The following is a 10,716-nucleotide window of genomic DNA, read 5'->3' as shown; positions in this document are numbered from 1 at the left end:
AATCAACGATTAATCAATCAATCAATCAAATTACTGATCAGTATTAGTGCCTGATGTACTGCTAATACAGTTCACAATGTGATTTAAGAATATTTTAATCCCCCAAAATGTATTTCTGCGTCTGCTAATTGTATTTTTATCACTTTTTTTTTTTTATGAAAACAGAATTCCAGAGTTACTCATCGCTTATAAAATAATCGTCTGGTGAAACGTTCATGCTGAAATGAACTTCCACATTTGGATTCATGAAAATTTGTTTTTTAGACTTGAAACAAGTAGAAATAGGAAAAAAAAACAAGTCATTATATATTTTATTTTTAAAAATATTTTTATGAAAAAAAAAAGTTTCTGAACAAATTTCCTATTATAGTGGAAAGAAAACAACAACGTTTTCTTTTCATTTTCCTTACTAAGGTGATAAAATGATGCTTTTCTGGTTTTTCAGTTAAAAACTTTAATCAGAACAAACATAAATAAAATTCTGGGACAAAAAATATAAAAAAATGCAATTGCTTCTGGTACTTTACTTTCGTTTCATGTGATTACTTATTATTGAGCAGCATTCACAACAGACTTTTTTCTGGTTGAGGATTTTCTTGACAGATTTGAATAAGCTGCTGTAAATTCCAGCTTAGATTATTGAGCTGAATCGCCAAAACCCAGGACGTGCTGCTCAGACAGGTCGAAGGAAACCGTTTCTAAAATACCGCTACTAATGCAGCATCGTTTTTTTTTTTTAAATAACACAGTCATTTTTAAAATAACAAGTAAATAACACAGTCCAAGAGTCCTCCAGCTCAGAACTGGTGCTTCTTGGAAACAACCTGCTGCTTGTCTTAGTAATTACTGTAAATAGTGTGTGTGTGTGTGTGAACTTCTCTAGCGTCTACATCTTAACTAAAACAGACAAGGGGCAGCTTTTTTCCCCTCCAAACATCTGGTGGTTAGTGTAAAACCCTGTATAACATACACACACTCTAGTTTCTGCCTTGGACCAGTGATTTAATAAATGTACAGCTCTGATAATGGTGTTTATTAGGAAGTTGTGTGTAAGAGTGCTGGACTTTGGCCTGCTAGAACATTACTGAGCAAGAAACTCAGCCCCCTGCTCCAGGAGCGTGGCCATCACGCTCTGACTCAGTGATCCCACTCCAGTATGTTGAGATGTGCAGAAATTTAGGACTCGTATAGCTCCGCTGACCCGGGAACAACCTTCTGTGGAAATGAAAAGCATGGCGACACAGCACACAGGCGCCCGAGGGGTCGAAGAGCGAAGCGAAGGCTACGAGACGGAGTGCGTAATGCTGGCAGATTGTTATAGCTGTAGATGATAAAAGGACCTAATGTTTGTTGAACTGCATTAGCACAGATATCACTGCTTCATACACAGCTGCCATTACGCTAGACCCAAACCCTCATTAGGACTACAACAGTATATCAGTACATCTGCTTTTTTTTTAACTTTAAGTGTTAAGAGATGATAACAGTTAAAGCCATGTGTTAGGAGTTTTAGCATTTAAATTAAATTTATAGTCTTAACATAATATTAAAAAGGTGCGAGAATAAGAGATATTCACATCCGTAATTTCATATGCAGATTGAAAAAAAAAGATGCTGCTAATGAACTTGAGAAAATGAGAATAATTTGAATATTTTTTTTCCCTTTACGAGGTCAGGGGACAGGATTTTTAAGATTTTTAAGATCATATTTAAATTAGTCCTGGGGAAGCCCTGCCCTGTACAGTTTGAAGTTCTCCCTCCTCTCATTAAAGGATTAAATAATTAGCTGATCAGTCGGATCTTTCGGGTCGGCGGAAGGGAAAACTTCAGCAGGACTGGAGTCGAGATCTGACGGTTTTAATCATCAAAGTATCAAAGAATCTACTGACGTCAATAATCGAACTCATGAGATGTACAAATGAACAATCAGTAGCTAAACGAATTAACAAATAAACAGGCGATTAATTATAACGAAGCAGAGTTACTGGTTAAAAAGTACCACATTACTGTTGAGTTCTCGATTCTGATTGGTCAGAAGGTGTCGATTTTAATTTTCTAATACGTTTCTATAGTAACGGCTCATTGACAGGGATGTATATGGCAGACTCTCCACTAATAATACACAGATTTTAAAAAATGTTGATATGGTTAAGTTTTCTGTAAGGAGACGTTTATTTATTATTTTTTATGGAAGGAGTTTATGGAAGTTTATATGTTTTATATAATAAAGTAAAATGTAACTATAAATGGATAAATGCTATCGGTGGCAAACTGCTGTGGTGTAAGAGGAATAAAACACGTCAGGACATGACTAATAATACTTTTAATGTTAAATTCAGATTAAGATTAAGGATTATGATATTTATTATTTGGCAGCTGCTTTTTTGATCACGCTTTTCATTATTAATAAACATTTCTGATGTCAATCATTTTAGAGATTAATTACAGCTTCATCATTGGCTAGACTACAGTTACTAATCATCAAAATACAAATTATAAACCTATTTTAAAAATATTCCTTATTCACTTCAATGTCACACGATAATGTGGAACGGAAGTATAAGGTCTATCAGATATGTAAATTAGCAGAATAAAACGTTTTTAATAATATAAATAATTTAAGAAGAGTCTTATTTTTTCACCAGTCACCCTGCACTTCATGTCATTGGTGTTTTTAAAAACTTACTTTTATTGTGAATAAGTGCTTCCGGGGTCAAAGTTCAGAAGGGCGGCCATTTTAAGCAGCACCCGGTGAGTTTCCCTCCACACTCTATAAGTTATTCATTTACTCATAAATTCTATATTTCATGTATCAATAATTTAGACGTGTCATTGGAGTTACATCATTCAAACTGACCTGCAAAATAATTTTAAATAGAATAATTTATTGACGCTGGTGTTATTAATGATTTTTTGATTAATGATTAAGGAAATTTGCTGCTGTTGTACTTGGCACTTGTGCTCATAACACCAGAGACAATTAATAACTCCGGTGATTTAAAGTAATGGCACCACGTTCCAAAGAATTTCCATACGATACATTCCCACTTTCCAGATGAAAACATAATCCAAAATATGAACATTTTGCCGATCAGAAAGTCACCCTGTTTGGAGAGTGACTCATAAACTTGACGTCTTGTTTGTGAATAAGCACACAGCGTAATTTTGTGTATAAAACAATGTACATATTTCTATCAGATTGCATGTATATTACATCAAATGAAGCAACATTTCATTACGCACTGAGACGAGTTTGTGTTAAGACTGAAGGAACAATCATTCTTCACTGGAGAACATGCATTAACTGTTCATTTCCATCACGACCTCATGTTCTCGACAAACGCCGCACTAATCTCTAATTGGCACAAATCCATTACAGCTATATATTAAATGGTAACTGCAGTGTACGAAAGTGTCGTATTATAAATCAGATGTAAAGGGATATAAAATAATTTCTAGTCAGGAATTGGCATTACGGTTAAACCAGTGTTGAGTGCTGTGAAAGCAGATGCTTTTTAATAACTGTAAAATGTCTTTAAATGAGCAAACTCATATCCTCCTAATCCCGGAGCAGCCACCATGCCGTCTCAGCACTTACTGATTGGGGCTGTAGCTTTACGTCTGTGTGGAAATTTAAACCAGGACAGCAAATGGGCCTTCAGAGAGAGAAACCAATGCTTTAAGAGAAAAACAGCTCTCTTCTAATGCTGAATGTTAAACTTTCTTTCTCTCTCTCTCTCTCTCTCTTTTTTAAATTGTCTGTCGTTGTTTTGAGTGTGAGGCGAAGCCGTGTGAATGTAAACCTCCGAGATCAGACGCAAAACAACTGAAGACACAGCCAAAATGTGGTCCAGGTTGACTTTTTTTTTTTCTGCCATGTATTCAAATGAGAATCAAAATCACATTTGAGATGAATCCATATTTTCCATATTCACTGTAAACATGTACTCCCATTCACGTCAAAAAAATTAAAAGGAACAACTCGGAAAGTCTGACCATAGAGAAGATTAACATGCTGTTATTATTATTATTGTTATTATTGTTATTATTATAATTTTTTTATATATTATATACATACGCAATTAAATCACATTTATAAATTAATGTCACATGTATTACAATTCATAAATTAATGAACCAATAATAAAACATATTAGCTATGAAATTTCATACATAAAGTTTATATTGCAACCTGATATTGTGCATATCGCTGGATGACCATTATATTTGAAAACAACAACAAAAATAAATAAATAAATAAATAAATAAAGAATAGGATATGCGTAGGTGGGTTTAATCCTACAGGAAGTGATGTATGTGAAGTTCTGTGTGGTCCTGCGGTGCAGAGTGTGACATCATTTTGTTGGTACAGGATTTCAGATTACGCCATCATCACTGTCTCTTTGTGTCTTTCAATGAGAAACTGTAGTTTTCTGCGTTTTTTTTTTTTTGTTGTTGTTTTGTTTTTTTCTATTTTCCTGAACCATAACAATCATATGCTCTGCACACCACTTGATCAAATATTTGGCAGTGTATAAAACTGTAAAAATGATTCGTCACGTATGATTTTCCTAGACAACTATAGAAATAATCGTAACGTAATAATGTAGTCATGAGTACGTGACCAACACTGATGGCTCAGAGAAGTCGTCGTCGTCCTGCTCTTGTGTTTGGCATGCAGGTAAACATTTTCAGAAGTTCTAAACTAAGGCCCTGGGCACACCAGGAGTTCCTTATATTACACAGTTGAAAAAATAGAAGTCTCTGTAGGGTAGGAAGTTTGGTCGGAATATTTTCTGCTAACCCATTTCACCATGTGGTAGGTTTGGTTTTCCTTTGTTTTTTTCCCCCCTACGTTCACATTACCAGGTTGAAGTGACACAAATCCGATTTTCTGGGGAGGGTGAAGGCTAACGTGAGCTTTCTCTGAGACACGTGAAGCCAGCCAACCGCATCTTTTCAAACTGCGTAACACACGTAGAAAAGGAACGTGCAATCCGCCCTCTTCTACATACACGAGCTCACAGACGCCCACAATTGGCTAGTGTCGCTATGCCCCTCCCACCCAGAGAGCACAGACAAATTCGCTCCCTAGACTCCCGACCAGGGACGGCTGTGGCATCGTCTGGTTTTGAACTCTCGATCTCCTGGTGATAGGGTGAACGCTTTTCTGTTGTGCCACTTGGTAGCCGTTTTGACGCAGATCTGGTTGATCTGAACACAAAAATCAGACCTGAGCCACTTTCATACTTGGTCCTAGATACATATAGAAACATCGATATGAGAATGGTCTGATTGGAATTCATGTGGATTTTTCCCAATGATTTACGCTGAATTGTAAGGAAACTACTGAATCCGAGTAGTGCTGGAAACAATTGTCCGTTTCTGGGGACATGTGCATTCACGTTAAAGACAAATATGGGTCACTTGTGGTTAAAAATGTGAACCATCAAGATAGATCTGATACAAAAAAATCGGAATTGGGCAAAGAAGCTTGTAATGTGAACGTAGCCTTTAATATCATACAATGCATTTAATTTGATTTAATTCAATTAGGATTCAAGTGTTTATTTTTGTACAGATTTATACATCTGTTTTCCTTTTATGCGATACCACATGTGGCAATTTTTGGTTGCTCATTTCTCGGTCTGGAAAACGGAAAACTATTTGGAGCTGTCCCGCAATTTTCAGCAGCCTTTTTGTTGCACTTCCTCTCTACGGCACGTCTGTGTCTGGTGCCGTCTTCTGTGTTTATGTGGAAGACCCAGAGCTGCCGCTCAACTACAGGGGAGGACCTGATGAAATGGTGAACTCGGTTTTACTTAGGAGCAGGAAACAAAATATGAGATTTTTTCAACTCCTGGTTGTAAAGAACAATCCAATATGAATCCATATCCATGTGGAAATACTGATGCTTTGTACAGCGCTTGTTTTTTCAGAGTCGCTATCTCATTGGTTCGCAGTTTTTTTCAACCTTTCAGACGTCGGATTCAATGCTGGGCATCCTCTTGTAGACGCGTCGTGCACCACCGGCACTCATTGCTCTCGGGGCTGGGAATGTGCCGACTGGGGAAAGGGCTACATAAGGCATTACATGCTCGGGGTAAAAGAGGTCAGGTGTCGCCACCCCTATGCCGAGCCCCTTGCCGTCGACAACTGGACTTAATGTAAGTGGCACCAGCTGTTTGTAAATGTCCGTGGAGCTGCGGCCATGAGCCAGGCGCTGGTCGTCGCGGAGCGTCTGCAGGAAAGGGTTCTCGGTTGGACGTGCTGGGTACATTGATTTGCTGCGCCGGCCAATGCCAAGCCCGCTAACGCCTACTGAAGCAAGCGTGTGGTTAAACTGTGCCGACTGGCTCTTTGGAAGCTTATCCGGGACCATGGTGGATGTGTGCAGGTTAGTGTGAGGAGTGTTGTCCTGAAGGCTCACGCGTCGTGATGAATTCTTTTGAGGCAGGTTCTCATAAGAGTGCTGGCGATGGATGTAAATGCCCTCGTTCTGATAGTGACTAATCAGCCCTTCTCCTTCCTGGTCGCTTTGGGGAAGGTAGGCCGTGAAGGAAGCATTGGGATGTGGCAGAAATGCACAGAAGCTCCTGTCTACACTCCCGCCTCGAATGGCACCTACGTTAGGGTGCAGGAACTGATCCTCACTTATGTCATACAGGTTGGCAGAATGCAGACAGGCCTCACAGCGATACTGAGGAGGTCGCATAGTATAAAGCCCAGAATAGCCGGAGAACTTTGAAAGACAGCTACGGCAGTGGGTTTGTCTGTGGTCCTGGGCGGCAGTGGTCACTGCTGGACTGAGTCCTACCCCACCAGGCTTTCCGTAAGTATTGTACTTCTTCTCCTTGGCAGCAGTTGTGGCGTTCTGCATGACGTCCGGCTCGTGAGCCTGAGGGAACAGGTTGCTGTTAAGCTGCAGTATTGGCTGTTGCTCTGAAGAAGACGGAGGGCGATGCTTGTTGTCTCTGTGCTCGTTGAATATGTCTGGGTAGTGTAGTCCATGCTCCTGATCTACAGAGTCAATCGTGTAGATCTGGCTGCTCTGACTATTCTGGGAATAGATCTGAGCACTGTGATTGCTCTGCTGGCAGGCTTGGCCGGGCAATGCAGAGAGTTCTACGTCACTTAGGTCCCGTGGCAGGCGGTTACGCTTCCGGAGCGTCTCTTTGACCTTGTGCTGCTTCTGTAGGTCCATGCGGCCAGAACAATCAGACATGTCTGAGCATGCAGGCAGGTCTTCAGGCAAATACCTCTGGCTTTTCATAGTAGCATGTGGCTCAAAGACTGGTCCAGAGGGAGGTGGGGAATTTTTGGTAGGTCCTTGGTTCTGTCGCAGAGTTTCAACTGACTTCTTCCAGAGAGCACGGGACTTGGAAGCAGGTAGTCCTGATTCACCACCACCACCTCCTGTGCCTCCGCTACCTGCTACACCAGACTGGGCATCAGCTAGGCTAAGGGCACACTGACCTGGCAAAAGGGTGTTGTTTAGAGGTTCTTTGTGGCGGTTTGCAAGCATGGTGTTGGTATTGTTGTAGATTGCATCTTTTGGAGCAAGGTTATTTCCTTTGCTACCACTCACAAGTTCTAGCAGTCCGGGCGTAGGAGGGAGGAGGCTGGAGACGGGCCGTTTAGGTGAGGTTACCCCCAGAGTGGTAATCTCTTTGGCTGATTTCAGCAGGTGCAACATGTTGGCCTGAGGACTAAAATCCAACTCAGGAAGCTTCTTCATCTCAATATGAACACCATGAATACAACTCCAGATACCCTAGACAGACACAAAGAGGCATAGAAACAGACATGCAAAGGTGATTTCACAGTTAAGGTTAGTCTTTTTTGTAGGGATGCAGCAATAGACTGAGTAGGAGTATTCTCTTCTGTTGTTTGATACTCGTCAATACAGATACCGAAATGAGACACATATTAGTATTCATCAATCAGGGGCATCATGGAACATTTTATTTATCACATTGTTTAGGATGTTGGTATCGGATGATGGCAATTTTTACGAGTACAACTGTGAGTAAATGAGCACGGTATCGGGCTGATATCAATGCATCCTTAGGTATCTGCATCTTCATTAGATTGTATTCCTTACCCTGCTTATGGTAAAGAGAAGTCCAGGTCGTCCCGAGCATAATCCAGTGAAGCAGTAACGCAGTCGCCAGTAGAACAGGTGCTCCCAGAAGAAGGTGAGTAGAGAGAGCGCCATGGCAGCTGCCAGCATGTAGAACACACCAGCCATGTTGTCCACATCCAGTTGACTGCTCATCACTTCATTTTTCTCATTATGGCAGATACCCGTGAGCCACTGAGCCTCCAGCTCCTCCATCTCACCTAGTACAGAACAAACAAACAAATCTTTGGATCAGCTCACAAACAAAATCATTGATTAATACATCAGCACAAATACAGATGTAAACACAATCGAATGACCGATGTGGGAAGTCTTGGCATCTATGCCTTAGATATTTGCACACAGAAAGATATGAAAATAAGTTGTGATGATCCTACCATCCCCAATGATCCCTAGAATGGCAAGGTCCACAAGCCGCTTCCAGTAGGATCCTTTCTGGAGGGCGATACCGTAACCAGTGGTGGCGAAGACGTAGCCGCTGCCGATGGTCACCAGCTTACAGCCGTCATCTCTCCCTGCCATGTAGTTCAACACAGCCGCGTCGTAGATGAACGCATCCAGCTTGCTGTGCAAACCAATAATGAAGACAGCTTCATGAAGACAGCTGCAGGTTGTGACAGGTTACAACTGAGGAACTGAATGGAATTAGAGAAATTCTACTTAATGGCAAAACTCAGCGATCTCAACGATCCACAGGAAGCAAATACGCAAGGCTGGTGAGGTCGTACCCCGTCTTAAGGCTGATCAGTGCATCCTGGACGCCAGACTGGTGGTACTTGACCATGTACTGGTGCATGTCTGGGTAGTTCTTCCTGATGTTCCTCTCAGTGCTGCCATTTGGTACTGTACCAAAACGAAATGGCGGCGAGAAGGAATACGGGCTCTGGAACTGGAAAAAACAAGAAAAATAGTTTTGGAAGGTTTAGAGAGACATTAGGCAGCACAGAAAATGGTGGATCCTATGCCTATGTTCTTCATTAACAGACGTAAACAGACCTGCCAACTCTGAAGAGGTAGACTGTGTAATGTCACCGAGACTGTAAAAGCGCTGTACCTTTTTAGAAAAAGTGACCATTTTGTTGGCATCCCTAATAAATATAGTTAGTTTTATACCTGTCTAACGTTAGCTAAATAAAACATACATTGATAGATTTTATTTCAGATAATATACGCGAAATGTTCTCCATTTACTGTAATAGGAAAAAAGGGACTTGTGATGAGAGTACTGGTCGAAATGTTACTAAAGTGAGATGGAGGGAAAGGGGGCGGGGCTTAAAGGGTGTCAGTTAATACTGAAGACTATCAAAACACCTATGCAACTGTCAATCATTCCAGATTCGTATGTCGATAGGCTCATTTGCTGTTTTATTGTGGGGGAAAAAAGGAAAACTCGAGTTATCTTTGAAAGATAATTCGTAGCAGCGTACTCCAATGAGCTCCTACGCAAAATGCGTGCAGGTTGGCAGGTCTGCAAAAAAAGTGTATAAGAAAATAAAATCATACTTTTCTGTCACTGAGCCCAGTGACCTGGTCCACAAACTCCTCCTGGATCATGAAGGCAGCCAGGTTCGCAGTGTAACTGGCCAGGAAGATCACGGCAAAGAAGGCCCACACGGACACTATGAACTTACTGGTCGTGCCTCTAGGGTTCTGTACTGGTACAGAGTTATTGAATACGAGACCCCACAGAAGCCAGATGGCCTTGCCAATGGTGAAAGACGGACCATGAGGGTCTGGAGAGAGAGGAAGAGGTTCGGAGTATGAGTACAATCATCATACATTAATAATAATCAGCCGGTTGCACAAGTAGAACGTAATCTAACTCTATCCATCGTAGCCTAGCTTCAACCTCTCAAGGTTATGGACGAATAAAAGAAATTAACAGTTGCACCAAGTAGCTAAGTTGTAAATTAGCATTAGTAGATGCAACATCTGCCATAAACAACAGTATTCAACCGTCTGCTCGTGTAATTCAGTCACCGGTTTATTTACTGTACTGTATGTAGACAGAAAGAAAGAAAAAGAGACCGTACATAAATACATTTATTAAATACATAAATAAACAAAGTAGCTAGCTTGCTAACTACATAAATAAATAAGCAGACAAGGAATGAACAAAGAAAAAGAAAGAGAAGAAAAAGAAATGAAGAAAGAAAGAAAGAGAAAGAAAGAAAGCATAACAAATAAATAAAGAATGAAAGAAAGAGAGATTGAAACGAGGCTAAAAAAGAGGCAGAAACAAATGAATAGAGACAGAAAGTTAGAAAAAAGTAAGAACAAAAGAATGAAAGAGACAGACAGATATAAAAAATAGATGGACAGAAACAAAGAGGAAGTCAAATTATTAAAAAAAAAAAGACAGAAAGAGACAAAAAGATAAGAAAGAAAGAAAGAAAGAAAGAGGCAGAAATAAAAAAAAAAATCAATAAAAGAAAGAATGAAAAAAAGAGACACAGAAAGACACAAAGAAAATAAATATTCCAGAAAAAGAAAGAGACAGACAGATAGAAAGAGGCAGATATAAATAATTAAAAAAGAAAGAAAGAAAGAAAGAAATGAAAGAGAGAAGGATC

The 10,716-nt window shown here is 40.2% G+C and overlaps 1 protein-coding gene across 2 annotated transcripts in view; it reads right to left on the bottom strand.

Annotated features, from left to right (window-relative positions):
• Positions 1 to 892: 892 nt before the first annotated feature.
• The window catches only part of grin2ab (glutamate receptor, ionotropic, N-methyl D-aspartate 2A, b), a 90,655-nt gene continuing 80,831 nt past the window's right edge, over positions 893 to 10,716 (bottom strand). For both annotated transcript variants that reach the window (XM_026929322.3, XM_034300394.2), the window contains 5 exons: positions 9,647 to 9,876; positions 8,872 to 9,032; positions 8,521 to 8,708; positions 8,105 to 8,343; positions 893 to 7,774 (listed from right to left, as the gene is read on the bottom strand). In XM_026929322.3, the coding sequence (XP_026785123.1) occupies positions 5,978 to 7,774; positions 8,105 to 8,343; positions 8,521 to 8,708; positions 8,872 to 9,032; positions 9,647 to 9,876 (2,615 nt within the window). In that variant the 3' untranslated portion in view covers positions 893 to 5,977. The remainder of the gene's footprint in view (positions 7,775 to 8,104; positions 8,344 to 8,520; positions 8,709 to 8,871; positions 9,033 to 9,646; positions 9,877 to 10,716) is intronic.

Source organism: Pangasianodon hypophthalmus, chromosome 26 (assembly GCF_027358585.1).
Source record: "Pangasianodon hypophthalmus isolate fPanHyp1 chromosome 26, fPanHyp1.pri, whole genome shotgun sequence".
NCBI classification, from domain to species: domain Eukaryota; kingdom Metazoa; phylum Chordata; class Actinopteri; order Siluriformes; family Pangasiidae; genus Pangasianodon; species Pangasianodon hypophthalmus.
Note: the sequence above shows the minus strand (reverse complement) of the source record. Positions and strands in the feature narration are given on the sequence as shown.